The sequence below is a fragment of the Acomys minous genome (assembly GCF_964271855.1).
Source record: "Acomys minous genome assembly, chromosome: 11".
NCBI classification, from domain to species: domain Eukaryota; kingdom Metazoa; phylum Chordata; class Mammalia; order Rodentia; family Muridae; genus Acomys; species Acomys minous.
In genome coordinates, this window is record NC_140492.1 from 59,723,816 (window position 1) to 59,744,218 (window position 20,403).

At 41.4% G+C, this 20,403-nt stretch overlaps 1 protein-coding gene across 20 annotated transcripts in view; it reads right to left on the minus strand.

Moving 5' to 3' along the window:
* Positions 1-3,671: 3,671 nt before the first annotated feature.
* Positions 3,672-20,403, minus strand: part of DLG1 (discs large MAGUK scaffold protein 1) — a 192,588-nt gene continuing 175,856 nt past the window's right edge. For all 20 annotated transcript variants that reach the window (XM_084800885.1, XM_084800884.1, XM_084800902.1 and 17 more), the window contains 6 exons: positions 18,968-19,018; positions 17,851-17,952; positions 17,447-17,619; positions 13,782-13,891; positions 8,312-8,403; positions 3,672-5,396 (listed from right to left, as the gene is read on the minus strand). In XM_084800885.1, coding sequence (XP_084657011.1) covers positions 5,290-5,396; positions 8,312-8,403; positions 13,782-13,891; positions 17,447-17,619; positions 17,851-17,952; positions 18,968-19,018 — 635 coding nt within the window. In that variant the 3' untranslated portion in view covers positions 3,672-5,289. The remainder of the gene's footprint in view (positions 5,397-8,311; positions 8,404-13,781; positions 13,892-17,446; positions 17,620-17,850; positions 17,953-18,967; positions 19,019-20,403) is intronic.

A 20,403-nucleotide genomic window follows, 5' to 3' on the forward strand; every position in this document is an offset into this window, starting at 1 on the left:
GGAGAGAAGAGCTGAGTCAGTGTCAGGTAAATTCCAGCCGAATCAAGCACCGGACCTTCAGAGAAATGCAGCTATCCTCAGAAAACAGTTTCTTGGAGTCTTAAATACCGCTGGGGAAGTAGGTATTTTTGATTAAACGACTCACAAGATTTAGAAAAATCTTTTTGTAGAGACTCACAATGTGGGACATATGGAGTGCTCACGCAAGCTGCCATAGCGGCTCCATCTGGGAGGTGAGCGAGCCTAATTTTAGACACCCTGAAGAGTGGAGTGTCTTAAAGATTAGATCACCCATCTTCTGAGAAAGTTCTCATCGTGCACTCATCAGCAACTTCCACATGGCAACTGTTCTGTGTACTGACTCCATGTATGAAAGCAGGGTACAGTACTGTAGAAGCTAATGGGTTAGTGAGCCTTTGTTCGCATTCCTTATAGCTCTTTTAAAAAATTCACTCACCACAGACTTAATCATCAGTACATACATACAGTTCAAATAAAACCCAACACTCAGTATTTGAGGTAGAGGTAAATGTACAAACGCCTGTTTCTAAGGGTTGGTCCAGAGCCAACCTCAAGGATTAACACACACACACACACACACACACACACACACACACACACACACACACACACACACAAGATGTCACAGGAGAGGAGGAGGAGGAGGAAGAGGAGGAGGAGGAGGAAGAAAAGGGGAGGAGGTGGCAGGCATGTACTGTGCGCCATCTGCAAACTGTGCTTTCAGATATGGAACAGCACTTGTCTAATTTCTATAAATCATGTAGTGGAGCCTTTAAAATCACAGGGTTGCTACCCAAAGAAATCAGGCAACTAATATTTATGGGAAATGAAGTTAAAAAAATATTTTCTGAAAACAAAAACCCAGACATCTGTCTCTCCATCAAGAGTTTCCTAGAGGGATGGTTTGGCTTTAGTTTGTTACTGTACAGACCCATCTTTTGGCATCTTTGGGAATTAGCTCCAGGACCTCTGTGGGTACCAACACGGGGATCAGAGATGTTTTGAGCAACCCAGGCTTGTCAAGCTGTGCATGAGTCCTTTTCTCAGGCACCCATAGATCTTCGTGTATTTTGGATTAATCCTCTCCTCAGATACTAAGACAGGAAATAGGAAAAGGGGACAACTGGCTTTCATGGTCATATTTAGAGTTTTCATGACAGTCATGATGTGATTTTTTTTTTTTCAATACAGGGTTTCTGTGTAACCTTGGCTGTCCTGGACTCGCTTTGTAGACCAGGCTGGCCTCAAAGTCAGTGATCTGCTTGCCTCTGCCTCCTGAGTGCTGGGATTAAAGGCGTGTGCCACCATGCCTGGTCACATGTATGACTTTTTAAAGAAAGGTATATGCATATATTTAATTGAAATTCTTTCAATACATTGCAACTTTTTCCTTTTTTTGGTGGGGGGGAGAGGGTAGCCTTGGCTGTCCTGGAACTCACTTTGTAGACCAGGCTGACTTCGAACTCAAAGCGATCTGCTGCCTCTCCCTTCCAAGTGCTGGGATTAAAGGCGTGCGCCACCAATGCCTGGCCTTTTTTTTTTTTTTTCTTGAGACAGGATTTTTCTGTGTAGCCTTAGCTGTTCTGGACTCACTTTGTAGACCAGGCTGGTCTTGAACTCAGAGATCCACCTGCCTCTGCTTCCCAAGTGCTGCGATTAAAGGCCTGTGCCACCACACCCAGCTGCATTGCCATTCTGGGTGTTGTGTGCACAAGTGCTTGAATGTGTGGGAGCACCCGCGGCTGCGGAGGTCAGAGGTGCACCCCGGGCATGGGCTCAGTGGAAGCCAGAGCCATTGCTCCGGGGACCTCACTCTAGCCCTCATTCTATCCTCCTCCCCTGTCCTGTTTATCACTGTTGGTTCGCAGAACTAGGAGAACCGAAGTGTGAAAGCCTACCATATCGGTTCCTGCTCCCCAAGGTTTCAGTAGCATCAAGCTGCCTGACCACCAATTATGCTCAGCAGGCAAGTGTTTTGTCCGCTCTTAGCTAACCGTATTTAAAGAACGGAGAGGAGGTGGTCTGTAGCCCATGACAAGGGAACCAATGAGGATGACAACTTCAGTAGTATTTTCTACTCTACTGTCTGGGCCCTGTTGCTTCTAGAACCAACAGTTCTGGAGAACTTTTAGAGATGTGGTTTTGAAACTGCAGCCGTGAATCCCATATGTCTTGGAGTTCCGTGTCACAGGTGGGGTTATAGCAGATGACTCACACAGCATCTCAAAGACATCCTTAGATGAGTGAAGATGATCAGATGGGCTGAAATAAAGCAGTTAATCTAACTTGTGTGTCAAAGACTCACCACAGGTGACGGACAGCTGACAACACTTTGTCTAGTTACCAAGCACCAATACATGCAGAGTGAAGGGAAGGATGGAAACACGATGTCCAGTATCCGAAGTGTGACTGCTGCTCTGGACCGACTACTGAGGCCTTGAAAAGCTCTGCAAGGTGTCTAGTTCCATCCCAACTCCGTCAGTCAGGTTCATGAGTGTAGCAGGACTGACTCCAGGCTTCAGATTCCAAGGAAAAGTAACAAACTGTCAGTACATTCTGACCTAACACACTTTAAGGCTTATTTATCCTGTAAGTATATCCATTTTAGGAGGTGCAAAGGCGGCGGTGGGCTCATGCTGCTTGCTGATGGATGCCATTCAAACCCAGCTGCCCACATGTGGTCCCCCTCATGTCACACTAACCTCTGGAGCCAGAGGTGATGTCCGCAACACTGGACCACATAATCAGTCCTAATTTTGGCCGGAAAAGTGACACCTATGAACTCGTCTCAACAGCACGATAAAGTTCTTGGCCTTTTTTATTCTTCCTTCAGTAATCCATGTCTGAGGAGGAAGAACTCTGGACGACCCAGGACCTCTAGGTTTCTACTTTGTGATGTTACTAAGGGTGGAGCCCTAAGGGTTGTTGGCTCTACTACCTCAGAAAACAAATTTTGCTTACTATTAAGTCTCCCAATTGCCAGTGGACAGCAGGCTTGCACATCTGTTGGCGGTCTGTGCTACTCACACAGGAGGCTGAGGCAGCTGAAGGACAGGAAGTGAACAGAGACGTGTAGCCAATCACATTCTAGGTCATCCCCCCTAACCTTGGAGATGCAGCTCAACTCCATTTGTCCAGTCACGTCATGACGGGCATGTAATCCCACTCAAGCCTTAGGGTTGGGCTGGTGACACTTACCTCTCTTCAAAATAATTGTAATATACTAACATGTACACAGTATTTAGTAATTTCATTATTAATAATCTTGCAACAATCTAGAGAAGTTTATGGATATATTTTCTCAAAAAAATTTTTTAAGTTAAAGATACCTGCAAAGAAACCCAACACAACTTTTGTGTTCATGGATGCCATGCCCTTCTGATTTCTTCACGTGCTTCAGTGTGTGCCCAACCCCACACCTCAAAATGGCTTATGCTGGGTTTTGCTTGTTGTAAGGTGGTTTTTGGAGCTCTCAACATCTTTTTCCTTTCTTTTCCCGAGTTTATGTTTGGCAGCTATGTACTGTATCTAGTGCAAGAACTACACATTTTGCCCCCATATCTTTAAGCTTAACTTGTTACGTAAGGTGAATGGTCCCAGTAATGCCAGCTCATTAAAAAACCTCCAAAATTCAAGACACATTTAACGTATGGATTTTACAATAAAGTTTATTAGCTGTTCTCCTCTTTCTCATAAATGGAATGGATAATGTTGATAATTCTTACAAACCAGTACTCATTTAAGAAATTTTAAAGAGGTTGCCAAAACCACATATTGAATAAACAATTCCAAAGAGCAATGGGAAGCCAACTGATATTAATAATAGGCTAGAGAGACGCACTTCTGAAGGCCTCTGCCTCTCACTAGAACTGCTTAAGTAGTCTACTGTAACGACCTGTGTGGTTCTAGCACGGCGCAGCTAAGACCAAGTGTCCGGGGCAGTCTCAGAAATGCAGCTTGTTTTCCTATTAATGAAATGAGGAGAACTAAAAGGGAAGGCAGAGGACCAAAATCAAACTCCATGACAAGAACACAACACTGACAGAAAACCTAGGATCCTTCTGGAACTGCTGTAGGAAAGAGGAGAACAAGCTCAGACATCTACTTGCAATCTAGTTTCCCTCAAGGCTTCTCCTCCTCGCCACCACCATACACTTGCTTTCAGTTCACATGATTAAGGTAAGTCTCATCAATTAATATTTAATTTAAAAACCAAACAAAAAGTTAGAAGTAGGTGGCAAAAGAAAAATATATTTTAAATATATATATATATGTGTGTGTGCAACTATGTAAAGAAAATAATTCCCATAGTTACAGAGCTTAGTTAAAGAAAGTTTTATATATATTTATATATATTTTATTATAACAAAATAGGCAGTTATTGTGGGTAAAATAGTCATTAAAATCTGACCCCGCCCTAAGCATACATTAAAATCTCAGGCTATGAACTGGGCTCCTTCCCACTGCTGTGACTGCTACCTCTGCGCTGAAACACTTCTGTGTCGGCAGCTCTGTCTGTGAAGCTTCCTCACCTTTCGTGTAAAGGCGAGCCGCCCAGCACCTCGGCAGAGTCGCATCAAACGTATACGGACAGTGCTCGAGAGGCACTATCAACAGGGCTACATAAGCCAATTAAAAACAGGCCAACAGTATTCCTGGCAAGTGTACTGGGGAGGGCTTGCACAATAAAGACCTCTCATGAATAAATAGCCCTCCTGAAATTACGAGTTAACTCACACTAATTTTGAAATAAAACCCTTATTTTTCTTATTTGTCTTTAATGAAATAATTACTTTAATTCCATAAGTCAAGTGTGGAAGGAACTTGAGAGCTAATACACCAGCCAAACCATGCTTTTGTTAAGCTAAGCGTGCACAGTTGCTCAAGGTCCACTGAATCACTGATTAAAATCACTTTTCTTTCATTTGTACTGAAATTGGAAAAGAATGTATATAAAGCTTTTCTGAAAATCTCTTAAAGTTAACTTTCCCTTAAACATTAAGGACTTGTACAATTTTGCATCTCCCCAAACCTCTGATAGCTGGTCAGGCCATTCTTCTTCAGTTCTGAAAAGTGGCCAGAAACCAAGAGTAACATAGAACAGTACAAATGATGCAACGTGAGGGGGACACTAGGTGTCAAAGACAGGAACAAGTGCCGACCGCGATGAGGGATCTGAGTCAGTGTGAAAGGAGCGCTGAAGCTGGACTCCGGGACAGGGCAGAGAAATGAGACCATGGAAAAAAAGAAACAGAGAAGCATCAGTCTTCATAGTTTTTCTTTTGCAGGAACCCAAATGTAAGGAGCAGACTGTTGTTCTATGAGCTGCTTCACTTGGTCGTAAATGTCCTCCAGCGTGTCTCCCTGTACGATAGCTGTAACGACAGAGGCAGAGGGCCATTAGCTGTCCTCCTTTGCCATCAACATGACTGGAAATGAGAGAAGGCAAACTACTTGTTTAGCAACATCTGCTCATTTATACAATACGTATATACACAAAATGACCAATAGTGAGACACACCATTTCCTCTTTATCTTTTGATCATCTGAGCTTAGCTTACTCACTCATCTGACTTGCACAGGCTGCTCATCCTGTGCTCTGGTTTATGCCCCTCAGTCTTTAGTTTTATTATTTTACTACAAAGTATTTAGTCCCCTAACTTTTGTGGACTACTGAGAACATGCACAACTATTTATGAGGTGGCAGCGAGGTGAGGCCTGAGGGACAGACAGCTGGCTGTAGATTATGCTCTTTGCCAAGCATGAAGTGTGCCAAGTGCCGGGTACCAAGTGAAGGTCTGGCATCTCAGTGGTTAGAAACTATGACATCAATGTTAGAAGTTTATTTCCTGACTGAAATAACGTGTAAATAAAAAATGATTAATGCCGGGGGGTGGGGGGTGGTGGTGGTGCTCGCCTTTAATCCCAGCACTCGGGAGGCAGAGGCAGGTGGATCGTTGTGAGTTCGAGGCCAGCCTAGTCTACAAAGTGAGTCCAGCACAGCCAAGGCTACAGAGAAACCCTGTCTTGAAAAATCAAAAAAGATTAACACAGCCATGTGTCATGGTGAATGCTTATAATTTCACCATTACTTGAGAGGCAGAGCAGGGGGATTATAAATTGTAGCTCAGCCTGGCCTACACAGATAAATCCTGTCTCAAACAACAACAACAAAACGGTAACAATTACTTGGATACTTGGAGCCTAAGGCCTGAGACATCTGAGTAAAATGCCAAATGGAGATGTTAAGTAAACTTGTCTAGGTGGTGAATGAGGTTAAGTATACCATAAGGAGGAACGTTTATGTGTGTAAGAAGAGCTTCTATTTAGCTAAGAATGTTTGAATAATCATAAGCTTAAGTTTTATAATGTTTACAAGTATCAGTTTTGTGAAATTCACATTTTGAGTAATATACAAGTATCCTTCAAAATCGGTGAAGACAGACATTTGACAAAGTCCAGTTTCATCCTGACTGGCTTACAGTGCTTCACAGTGGCAAGCAGATAACGATTCTGGGGAAGAATAGCTGCTGAGGAACTGCCTTGGGAAACACAAGAGGCCAAGGCCACAGGTACCTTAGCTGTTACCATTAAACCAACATCACTAGTAATGGGCCAGACTGGTACCACAAACACTGCACGACACAGAGCATGCAGTATCACGTCTCTGACCTGACTGCTCAAAGTCATAACCCAAATCTAAGGAGATTCTACAAGAGAACTGGCCTTCATTCTTTGTTTTTTGAGACAGGTTTTCTCTGTCCTGGACCTGCTTTGAAGACCTGGCTGGCCTTGAACTCACAGAGATCCGTCTGCCTCTGTCTCCCCAGTGGTGGGACTAAAGACATGTACCATCACTGCCTGGATGCAAAAGTTATTCTTATGCTAATATTGTTATGGTTTCTCTTAAAAAACAAACAAACAAACAAGCTAGGCACCTTCCCTTCAGTACAAGGCCCTCTATCAGAGCACTTCCTGGAACCCATGTGGCTGTTATTTTAAATGTGGTGGGTGAGACAGTATGACCCCATGGTCCCAGCTACTCAGGTGGCAATGCAGAGAAGTGACCCGAGTCCAGCAGTTCAGGGCTACCTTGAGCAACACAGCAGGCTAGCTGTTGCCAAAGTGAGGCTGCGTCTATCCTAGCCCTCTCGTTGTTGTTCTTCTTCGTTGTTGTACTTGCTGTTCTTCTGTAGGCCATACAGTAAGGAGGCACTCACAAACTACAATCTCTCTCACCTTGGAACTTCAGTCCTCTCAATTGTCAACTATGAAATCCTTGCTTATCCCCAGCTACAGTATGTCGTTATAGTAGCAGAAAACACACTAAGACACATGAGCCAACAATCTCATTTCTGGGTGTATATCCAAATGAAAAGCAATCAGTACATCAAAGAAACATCTGTAATTCTGTCAACCTCATTATTCACAATAGACAAAATAATGAAAACCACCTAAATGTTTGTCAACAAAGAAAATATGGAGTATCTAAATATATATGATGAAAATATTATTCAGCCATAAAAAGAAGGAATCCTGTCGTTTTTGACAAGAGTGAGTATACAAGACTTTAAGCTAAATCAAATGAACTAAACACGTAAGAATAAATTCTACATGGCTTCATTTGCCTGTGGACTCTAAACTGAACTCACAGAGGCAGGAAGCACAGCGATGGGTCCCAGAGATTGGGGGAAGAATTAGGAAATGCTGGTCAAAGGGTATACATTTCTATTTTTAGGAGGAAATGTGGTGCTGTGGCCACAGTTCAGTGGTAGTGCGTGCCTAGTATGTGCAAAGCTCCAGTACTTGAAAAACCCAAGACCTTAAAAGGTGAATTCTGGGTATCTAATGTACAGATGGCGATCACATTAGCTAAACTACATCTCAAGTACCAACACACACAAGCACATACACACCACACAGCAGGAACTGTGATGACAGGTGCACTCCTATGACTGCAGCAATCAACTTATAGAGCATGTAATATCATTGTACATCCTCAATCTCCAGGAAAGCTGTCACTTCTACCTCAGTAAGCCTGGGAGGATCAACATATATAAAGGGTAAGAGAAAAGCCAGAGGCTTCAAAGAAGTGGTGCCATCAAGCCTCTGTGCACACAACCCTAGGAGCACGACATGTTTAAGGCTCCCCATTACCAGCTAGGCTAACTTTTGAGTTTCCCTCAGGATCGTCCACGTTTCCTTTGAAAACTCCAGGACTAGTTACTCCTAGCAGAGGTGGACATAGTGAAATTCTCCCATGAAGCATTCTGTAACACATGGTCCCGACCTGTGAAGTGTTCAGTGAATTCCTGTTCCAGTTTCATGGCTCTCTCAAATGTTTTTCTGGCTTGTTCTTCTGTTAGGCGCTTATTCATTTCCCTATACAAAAACATTTAGAAATTAGTGGCTAGCATATTGTAACATTCTTTGAAAAAGATGACAGAAGACATATAAGGCATAAAACAATAGGAAGTTCAAGTCTGCGCAAACTGTAAACATCACTAAGAACAGACGCAGAAACTAGGCCTGTTGCCTGAGACTTGTAGTGCAGGCTGTAGCACTTTCTACACTAGCTCAAAGCAACCAATGCATTCTCCTCTGACAGTTTTCATTGTGCACTTCATATTAAAATGTCACTCACAGATGTATATCCTGACAGAGTGTGAATGAACACATTAAATAACACCATCAGAAATTACAGTTTGTGGGAACAACTGTGAGATGACCTCGGTCCTTTACCAATTAAGGGGAGTGGATTGAGAAGGAAGAAAAAGGAGAGAGACTATAGATTAAAACCTTACTTCTCTCTCATGGGTAAACCTTATTTAGAACTTGGCTAGAGGAAAAATAATGCCAGCACATAAGACCCAAGAACGGAACTATGACTAGATGATACTAAAAATATTGTTAGTTAAGTGCTATATTCACAGTGGGGTGCTTACAATTCAGCAATTACTTTTCTAATATATAAAATGATACATATGACATTTAAATCAAAGTCATCTGTATGTCTATGAACAGAAGCAAGCACTCAGAAATTGTACATATTCCTGTGGCTGGATGATGGCTCTTGCTCTGTGGGGAGTTTGTTTCCAACTTGAGAGAAAGCTCTTGTTACTTCTGCCCTAAACGTGACACTCTGCTTGGTGACAGCACAGCGCCCTTTCACTCTTCACAATTCTGAATATTTCCTGTAGGGAGGTCTTGTGGCCATAACGGTCTTTATCTGAGAACATTTTCATTTCCTTTTATTGACATTTTAAAACAATTATTTCCTGTTGAACGGTAGGTGGGCACACGGCACGGCATCCACATGGGGGTCAGAGGACAACTCTCTGGAGCTCCCTCTCTCCCTCCACCTTCACATGGGCTCTCCGGGGCTAAAGCACATCCGCAGGCTTATGTAGCGAGCTCCTCTTCTGGCTGGGCTGTATCTCCTGCCCCTTTCCCCCATTCTGGCTGGGTACCACGCTCTTGATTGACAGGCTTTATTTCTTCAGTGCTTTTTACCAACTATCTGCCTTCTGATCTCCAAAGCTTCTGATGAGACTTCTGCCGATAATCTTAGTGGAAGCTCTCTCGTATGTGAGCAATCATTTCTCATGCCATGCACAACACATTCTGACTGTAACATGCCTCACCCTCAGTTAGGGCACCTCTGTTTCTTATGCTTGGGCTTTATTCATGAACCTTGAATTCATGACTTTTAAATAAAACCTGGGACATTTCTTCAAATAATCTCTTTGTCCCCTGCTTGCATGTTGGGATTCATAACATACATTGGTTTACTCAATGCCATCTCTCAGTTCTTTGAATCTGTTAACTTTTTTCCCATGTTTTTCTCTTTGTTCCTCAGATTTGATCATTTCCACTGTTTTACCTGTAAGTCTGATGAGTCTTCTGCCTCCTCAATTTTGCCTTTGAATCTCTCTAGTAAATTTATTTCAGATACTTTTTTTTTTTTCAGTTTCAGAACTTAAAAAAACAGAAAGGTTTTATTCTTACTTGTGCATGTATCTTTGTGTTGCTGTATGGGTGTGTGTACATGAGTGCCGTGCCTGGAAAGGCCAAAAGAGGATGTGGGGCCCCTAGACCTGCAGCTGTGCAAAGTGAGTCCTGGGAACCCCATTTGGAGCCTCTCCAAGACAAGTTTGTGCTCTTAGGGGTGAGCCATCTCTGGTTCCACCCCCTTCCCCGAATTTCAAGTTTTCTCTTTATTGGTATTTCCAACCTGCTCAGATATAATTTTTTTGACTTTGACCTTGTCTTTTAGTTATTTTACATATCTTTTTTGTTGTTTTGTTTTTGTTTTTAGAAGACAGGGTTTCTCTGTGTAACCTTGGCTGTCCTAGACTCGATTTGTAGACTGGGCTGGCCTGGAACTCACAGTGATCCACCTGCCTTGCTGGCATTAAAGGAGTGCACCACCACACCCAGCACTTTTACCCATCTCTAAGGTGTTAGAAATGTGCTATCAGAGAACAGCAGAGGTGAGCATAGGTGAATATGAGTACCGACTGATATAAATGCCCTGAGAATGTTATGTGGAAACCCATTATTTTGTACTTAAGAACAAGGAATTATGACAGAGTGGGTTTAGAGTCTGTAATGAGTTTGACATCTGGTGTGTCTGAGGAAATTTATTTTATTTTTTCCTTTGAATGGACCGTTCTTTGCATATTAAAAAAACTTTATACTTGCCTTTTATGATTCAGTAACCCTAGAGATTAATTTTTTATGTCTTATTTAAAATTTAGTTATTTATTGTGGTCGAATGTTCTGTGCTGAGGCAGCCAGACAGAAATTGAGGATTTTTCTTAGGTATTTTCTGAGATGGTGCCTTCCCATGGTACCATGTATCTTTAAATTCTGCCCATACAGGTGGGTGACTACTTTCTTTTTTGAGCAGGGCTTCTCTGTGTAGCCCTGGCTGTCCTGGACTCACTTTGTAGACCAGGCTGGCCTCAAACTCACAGAGATCCACCTGCCTCTGCCTCCCGAGTGCTGGGATTAACGGTGTGCGCCATCACTGTCAAGCTTAGGTGATTACTTTCAAATGTCCTGGGCTGGCTACCAAAATGAAAAAAGACAGAGTCAAGGAGGTGGGGGGTGGGTCTGGAGAAAGGCATCGGGGCTTTAAAAACTTGAAAATTACTTTATAATCAGCTTATTGTACTTCTAAGTCAGAAGTAGCACCAGGCAACATAGCAGGTGCTCACTCATCAAGGCCTTTGTTGCGTCCTATACTCTTAGGAACTGTACAGACCGCTGAAGTATATGCATGGATGGGACTAAATAAAAGGGGAGGGGTGAGCTGACACCACCACACCGAGAACAGAATTAACCAGAGCTCTGTGTGGTGGCGCACGCCTTTAATCCCAGCACTTGGGAGGCAGAGGCAGGCAGATCACTGTGAGTTTGAGGCCAGCCTGGTCTACAAAGTGAGTCCAGGACAGCCAAGGCTACACAGAGAAACCCTGTCTCGAAAAACATAAACAAAAACAACTCCCCCCCCCAAAAAACAAAAACAAAAAACCAACTCCAGGAAACTGTAAAGCTTCAAAAGATGTCAAGTTCCAAAATAGGTGGAACAGCTAGACCGCGCCAGTGAGGCACCGTGCAGGGTGGTTCCTGGTACAGCCGTCACTTGGAGAGCTCTTTGGTGATTAGCCCAGCCCATGCACCTGCCACCTGCAGCCCCACGCTTGGTTTATCTGGACCTCTAGTCCCGACTGACTTTTACACATGACAGCAGCCTTACATTCTGGGAATAAACTCTGCTTGGCCATTATACTTTATCAGGCGTAAGACCATGGGAGATTTTCTTTCCTTTTGTCCTTTTCTAGCTAATTTGTGAAGTGTAACTTTAAAACATGGAAGTGTAGTATCTTACACTGTTTGACAAACTGTCACAAGCCTGTGCACCCAGCACAGGTCTGAACTGAGCAGCACCAGTGCGTGGCGTGCCAGTGCACCATCTTCAAGGCTAAGTTTTATCTGGTTTCTGTGAATGATGATCAAACCTGGAATGCAGAGAGCATGCATTTTTAATCTGAGATCTTTTATTCAAATTCTAAGATTCTCCTATGTGTCTGTACATAGCCAGAGACTGCTCATTATTATTTTTGCAGACTGTTTCATTGTGAAAATGTCATAATTGAGGGATTCGCTGGTGGTCATTTAGGTAGTTTCTAGTGGTGGTTATTTAAATAGCACTTCTGCTGGCATGCAGATGTGGCTAGCACAAGCAAGCATTTCTGGTGAATCTATCTAGGAATGAGTTGCAGTCTGATCAGAAATTCTGCACATGTCAGACTTCTGAAGCTACTGTAAATTTATCAATGTAGATTGACCAAGCGACACCTGAAGACTGAGGTGTTTCAGATGCTGCTCAGTATTTCTGTCTTTCATTTTTGCGATCTGATATGCATAGCATTCACTTGTTCAAAGCCAGTGTCATGCCAAGGGTGTGCCACTGTTTGGAGATCCTTTTAAGTGCGCTCTGTCCAAGGCCTGCTTTCCACTGGGCCACCTGTGTCAAGCTAAAATGACCACTGATGTACACTGATGGCCCCTTTCCATTCTGGCGCTAGCATGAAAATGCTTGACTGTGCTTTTTGCTCACTCTTAATGCTTGCTGTATTTTAAAGAGCATCTTTGCATCGATCGTCTGTGGCATGCTGATCTTTATTACATTAATCTTGGCCGTCTCTGACTTCTCACCTCTCTGTGCTTATGCCTTTTTAAAGCAGTGTCTCTCTCATTCTGTAGGACAAATGGGTTGTGGATTTTTCAGCAGCCCTCCTGTGTTCCTCAGCCCTGCCTGAGATCAGGTATTTGGCAACATGCCTGATGTTTGGTTTTATCTGTGAAAGTGTTCACAAGCTCTGTAATCTCTTTTACAAAGATGACATTAAGTTTGTCAGCTTTTATATGTAATTCAAAACATTTATTAATTTTTCTATGATTTCTTTTTTAACCTATTCAGAAGTATAATGTTCAATTTCTAATATACAAGCATTTGAGTCTTTTATTATTGATTTTCAGCTTAATTTTGCTGAAAATTATACTCTGATGGTTTGGTAGCTGTCATGTGGGTTTGAAATCAATGTGTATTTTGCATGTGTTGAGTATGGTATTTAGTGAGTCTCTGTGAATACAGTGTTTTAATGGTATTTAGGCCCACTGATACTGTTTTTTGTTCTACTTGTTTTTATTTGCACTTTTTCTTTTCTTTTTTTCTTACTTAATAATACAAAAAATTAAATTACATTCATGTATGCCTATGTATATGAATGTATGTGTGTGTGTGGGTCTATTTATATGAATGTATGTGTGCATGTGTGTGGGGGTCTATTTATGCGAATGTGTCCATGTATGTAAGTGTGTGTGTGTGTGTGTGTGTGTGTACACGTGCGCATGTGTGTGGGGCGGGGTGTTCAGGGAGCTACCTGCAGGAGCCTCTTTTTCTGGTAGGTTGTCAGGCTTGGTGTCAAGTGCCTTTATGGAGCCACCTCACATCTTCTGTCACTGAGGGAACCATCATCCTTTTATCTTTTTAATGGTTATCATATAGCTGCACTGCCCATTTAGTAATACCGATGATGATGATGACAATGATCTCACAACACCGTCTAAGGTAGGTATAAAAATATTATCTCCATTTTATAGCTGGAGAAAATGAGACCCAAGGAGGACAAAGTAACTCAAGGCTGACTGGTCTGCACTTAAAGGGGACTCCAGGCATTTATACTTACATGATATTTTCCATAGATTTGGGTTTAATAAAAATAGATATTGGGTAAAGTTGTGCAATCTGCAACCTCTTTATGGCATTTCCAGATACATCAAGGATACAATGTTTGCCCTAAATGGAAAAAATAAAGAAGAAAATTAGAAGTAGACCAAATCTTTTCAGGTATACCAAAGGTGCTTCCCATAGGTCAATCTGAATTGTGCTTTATGTAGATCTTTGACTTCCAGAAAAACTGCCATTCATCAGTAAATTTCATTAGGGAAATTAAATGCAGAAAACAACGATTACAAATAATTCCCTTTCCATTCTCAAAGCTAGCAAGAGTGAAAACACAGTTCTCATATCCTTAGTTTTTAGAGACCAGTAACCTCTCAATGGGTGGGGAAATGGCTCAGTAGGTAAAAGTGTGTGTTCTCAGGGAGCTGCGCTCTGCTGACCAGCTGGCCCTGAACTCACAGAGACCCCTCCTGAGTGCTGGGATTAGAAGCATGGGCCATCACTGTCCAGCTCACCCTTACTTTTTTCTTTTTTAAAGACATTTATTTACTATGTGTACAGTGTTCTGCTTGCATATACAGCAGAAGAGGGTGTCAGATCTGATTATGGATGGTTGTGAGCTGCCATGTGGTTGCTGGAAATTGAACTCAGGACCTTTCGAAGAGCAGTTTGTGCTCTTAACCCCTGAGCCACCTCTCCAGCCCCCTCACCCTTACTTTTTAAGATAAGCTTGCTCACTGTTTAGGGAAGACTAGCTGGCCTGTGAGCTCCAGGGCCCCGCCTGTCTCCACCCTGCTCACCCGTGACCTGCCTGGCTTTTACAAGAATGCCGGAGATGGGAACACAGGTGCCCACTCTAAACCACAGGCACTTTACCCTTCCCACCTGCTCTTGGCAGTTCTCAAGAGTCCGGACCTTTCGTTTCACAGGACACACTTTAATTTGGCCCCGCCTGCCTTTGACTATCAGAGGCAAGTCACACAGCTCTGATGGACCTCTGACAGGTGCCTTGTTCTTAGTCTACTCTATCAGGAAGGCATGTCGTTTCTCTTTTCCCATTTCAAATGACAATGTGATTACATTTGAACTGTTTACAATTTCTCCATTGTAAAATTATCTTTGCTTTTGTAACTAGGATTTTCAGGGAAGACAATTTCCCAGTATGTAAAACTTGCTTCTCAAAAAAAAAAAGTCACTTATTGTTATTATTTTAAGATATATATATATTTTTAAATTATTTTATTTTATTTTTATTTTTTTGGTTTTTCGAGACTAGGTCTTTCTGCATAGCCGTGGCTGTCCTGGACTCACTCTGTAGACCAGGCTGGCCTCGAACTCACAGCGATCCACCAGCCTCTGCCTCCCAAGTGCTGGGATTAAAGGCTTGCGACACCATGCCCGGCTTAAGATATATTTTTAATCATCACTCAATGTTCTTGCCCGAAATAATTATTACCATGGGGTTTTCTAGGAAGATTTCCCAATTTTGTCATTCCTTTACCTTGATTAGTAGCTGACAGTACATGTACGTAAAGCTTCTCCATCTTTTCATTCATGTACTTGCTTATCCATCATGGACTACACAATTTTTATTTAGTTTTTTTTTTTTTTTTTTGAGACAGGGTTTCTCTGTGTAACCTTGGCTGTCCTAGACTGACTTTGTAGACCAGGCTGGCCTCGAACTCACAGCTATCTGCCTGCCTCTGCCTCCCGAGTGCTGGGATTAAAGGCGTGCGCCACCACTGCCTGGCAGTTTTTTGTTTTACTTTGACAATCAAATGTTAATTGCTGCCACATTCCCTTCTGGCCAATGTTTTTCTAAAGCAGAGTTTTTAATTTTGGTGAACTTCAATCTATCATCCTTTTCTTCTGTGGACAGTGTATTCAACATATCTTTGTTGCCGGGTGTGGTGGTGCATGCCTTTAATCCCAGCACTCGGGAGGCAGAGGCAGGAGGATCGCTGTGAGTTTGAGGCCAGCCTGGTCTACAGAGTGAGTCCAGGACAGCCAAGGCTACACAGAGAAACCCTGTCTCAAAAATCCAACCAAGCAAAAACCAAAGAACAACAACAACAACAACAACAAAACAAACAAACAAAACAACCCACCATTTTTCTTGAAAAATTACTTATTTCTACCTTATGTATGAGTGTCTGCATGTATGCAGCATGTATATATGTACACCCTAACTGTGCCTACTGCTCTTGGAGGCCAAAAGAAGGCACTGGATGCTCTGAAACTGAAGCCATAGGAGGATGTGAGCTGTCAGCCGTGGGTGCTGGGAGCTGAGCGCAGTCCTCACAAGGCCCTTGCTTCCTTTCTTCTCAGACAGTGAGGGCCCAGTCCATGGCTTTCTGCTTATGCCTCCTACTGACTGATTTGATGATGTTAAATAGACCTTCATTCATAGGACAGACTGACTCAGTCATGATCTATTATCCTTTTGACATACTGTTAAGATTATATCTGCTCGAAGTTTATATAGAATTTCTACACCTGTGATCATAAGGAATCCTAGTCCACAGACTACGTCCTTCCCTTCCTTTCCCCCTATTGGGACTCTAGGCGAGAGAAGCATGGGAGAATGGGGAAATAGAAGGATCCAGAGGGTCTTAGAAACCTACAAGAAGAACATCATGATGGGCAGATCTGGACCCCTCTGGCCCTGACCAACCAAGGACAATAAATGCAGTAAACATTGAACCCCTACTCAGATCCAGCCAATAGACAGGATATTCTCCACAGTTGTGTGGAGAGCGGAGACTGACTTTAACATGTACTCTGGTGCCCCATATTTGACCACTACCCCATGGTGGGGAGGCCTGGTGGCACTCAGACAAAGAATAGGCAGGCTACCAAGATGAGACTTGAAAGCCTATGACCATGTAGTGGGGGAGGAGGTCCCCTTCTGTCACAGACCTAAGGGATGGGAATAGGGTGAAGGAGGGAGGGAGGGAGGAACAGGAGGAGAGAAGCAAGGGGACAACAACTGAGATGTAACCTGAATAAATTAATAATAAAAAAAGTTAAAAAACAAAACAAAACAAAACAAACCTTGTTGCTGAACCCCTTTAATCCCAGCACTTGGGAAGCAGAGGCAAGTGGATCTCTGTGAGGTTGAGGCCAGCCTGGTCTGCAGAACAAGTTCCAGGATGGTCAGAGCTACATAGAGGAACCCTGTCTTGACTCTCCACCCCATGTAACCAAAACAGAAACCCAGAAAAACAAAACCAAAAAACCTCAAACCAAACCAAACAACAGCAACAACAACACTCACTGCCCCAAAAACTCAAAACCAAACAAAAACATCAAATGTGTTGTTACATTGTTTTTGAGTTTTTACACTGTTTTTGAAGACTTTTTTTGGCACCTACCCTTAACATTTTACTCATTTTTCTCTTAGAGATATTGGTGACTTTAGCCAGGACAAGGTCTGGCTCCAGCAAAAGGCCTTCAGAAAACTATCTCCCATTTAACAGACGCATGTGATCATCTCATTTTCAGTTTGACGACCTTTTCTTGCATGTATTTTTCTAAGTGACTCAAAGTCAAGTATTTGCTCAACTAAGCAATAACATCAATAAGATATCAAGGCTGTGTCAGCTATATTGTATTTTCCAATACAAATAAAGTAAGAGACAGTCCCCTGCAGGTGGCCGTGGTGCTCACCTTCTCCGCCACTGCTCGCACAGACTGGACGCTCGTTCCGTACAGGTGGCTGTTATACTGGCCGGCTTCAATGAACTTATGCTCCTGGATGTCCTTTTCCATCTGCTCTCTTGAAGTCACAAAGTGATAATCTCGTCCATCCACTTCATAGTCACGTTTCGGTCTAGTTGTATCTTCAATAAAAAAGAACTTGGGGAAGTGTTTAATATTTAAAAACAGAATAATTTATCTTCTACTTAATTAATTCCTTTTTAAAAAGTTTAACACAATACTTGTAAAACAAAATACTACTGATGAAGGAATAATTAATAAAACAATTAACTATAATCTTTAAAGCAGTTATATTTACTTTTGCCAAACACAGTGACAGAAAATGTTAACTAGTTTTAAGTTGGGCTACTCACGAGGGACACAGGATCCAAATTTATCAGGAAATTCTGAGATTAAGTCATCATTTACTCTGTCTTTCATGGGGCCCAATATGATAACTGGTCGGGTATAATTGACTATAAAGACAAACACATTAAAAAGAATAAACACTTAACACATACGTTTCATTTCAGCAGAGAGCAAAACCATTCTGAACTATTATGAAGAATCTTTCTCTACATTATGCTCTCAGCTAAATATTATTTTTTAAATAAAACCTTATTTAAATCTTTAAGTCAATCAAGTTAAATTTAGAATCAGATATTTTAACACATTGCTAACATTTCACTATAACCAGAAAACTGATGATTTTTGAAGTTAAAAACTATGAAAGCAAAGAAGAAAAAACCAAACCCAGCTGGGTATAGGAAGTGATATGGCAACATTAGTGATCTAGGAAGATGATCTACACGGCAGAGGACACGGCGAGTCACGGGGAAGAAGGAACATCAGTGGAAAGAATCACACCCATACTGTGGTTGGAGGGACGAAAAGGTAGAAACCGTGAGGAAGATACAAGTGGAAGAGAAAGGGCCTGGTACCTAAGCTTAAACATGGCTCTGACATTCTTAAAAAGTGTTATTGCAAGGGTAGTAATGCAATATTATACATGCTGGAAAATGGTGGCTTATAAACATAACACCAATAAAAACAAGTCAATATAAAATGACTTGGTTCTAATAATCTGTGGTTTAAATAATGCTTCTTGAATTTATATAGCAATGTTCTACATATGTAATTAAATATAGCAAAACTCTGACATAGTATTTTTATATTTAATAGTCTGATTTTTTAAACTAAGAAGCATATTTATTTTTCATTAACTAATCAATTTATTACAATTATTTTGTGTGATATGGTGTGTGTGTGTGTGTGTGTGTGTGTGTGTGTGTGTGTGTGTTGTGTCTGTGTGTGTTGAGAAGATAACTTGTGCGAGCTGGCTCTCTCTACTATGTCATTTCTAGGGTGTTAACTAAGATCATCTTAGTTAGGTCAGGTCTGGCAGCAAGCACCCTTACCCACTGAGCTATCTCACTGGCCCTGAAATATACTTTTTAATAAGATTATAAAACACCAACAAACTTCACAAACCTTCTTGTTGATTCACTGGCTCATAAGATAAAACATATTCTTCTTGACCACCTATTGGAAAGTTAGAAGCAAGGATAAGAAAATCTGTGAAAACAACCAAGGCCTCTGTAACTGCTCCACATGACTCATCTAACTCTTTGCATGTGAGATACTAGGACTTTCCAAGAAATAAACAAGATACACAAAAAGGTACTTATGTCATAAATTATCCAAGGCAAGACTTAGAACAAAAAGGAAAATTATTAAACCACAAAGGTAAGTTTGATAAATATAAGACAAAACATATTATTTTTCCATAGCCTAATGTTATGATGTGTTTATTTTATTTACAGATCATCATATCTACTAAAATCTTCATTTCTGGCTAGAGATTTAACTTACTGGCAGACTGCCTGAATTTGGTCACCAGTACTACAACAAAACAAACAACAAAGCTGGCTCCCCATAGCAAAAACACAAAACCAACAGACACCCCTTCATCTGGGATGTAGAACATTTACTATAAATATGTACTGTGGCTGGATGTGGGACTGCTTGCTTACAATCCCAGCACTTGAGTCTCTGCCTCAAAAAATCAAAATCAGAAAAATCTAATAAGCCACAGAAAATACTGTTTCTGTTCCAATTGAGTATATTTATTTAAAGCTATTATTTATTTTAAAAAATAACTAATTTTTCTTTGATCACAAAAAGCACTTCAGAAGTTAAAGCACCTGAAGTTTTGAATCAAAGGAGCATAGGAATTATTATATATAAATGAAAAAAAAAAAACCTATCAATTCTATCTGAAGGTCATGAAAATAATTAAAACTCTAGTTTTAACATGTAGTGTAGAAGACAAAACGTTCAGTGACTGAATGAAAGCCATGAAAACTATTCAGTGTATCTGGAAAATGTTCTCCTTAACAAGATTCTGTGACAACTCTACCATCTTATGATTACTTTACAACGTGTACATTACTATGCATGTTTGGCTGCTGGTGTTATAAATCTGTAACAATGGCTCACACATCTGTACTTGTTTAAACTGTGTGCTTGCTTCCAATTTCATCACTGTAATATCACAAAACAGGTACTTCATGAGCTGCTGTTTTTTTTTTTTTTTTAAACTTATTGATGTATCCAGGCATGGTGGCACATGCCTTTAATCCTAGCATTTGGGAGGCAGAGGCCGGTCAAGGTCAAATCTCTGAATTCAAGTCCAGCCTGTTCTTTGTAGAGAGTTCCAGGCTATCCAAGGCTACACTTAAGTGTCTCAAAAACAAAACAAAACAAAAATTACTGATGTAAAATATGGTTTACATACTACAAAAACATGCAGTTGGATATTCCACAACTTAATAATTCATGCAAATGGTGAGAACAGACAGTATATACTTTCATTACCTCTTGTTAGTCTAGAAAACCACTCAACTACTCTACAGTGGATTCTGGTT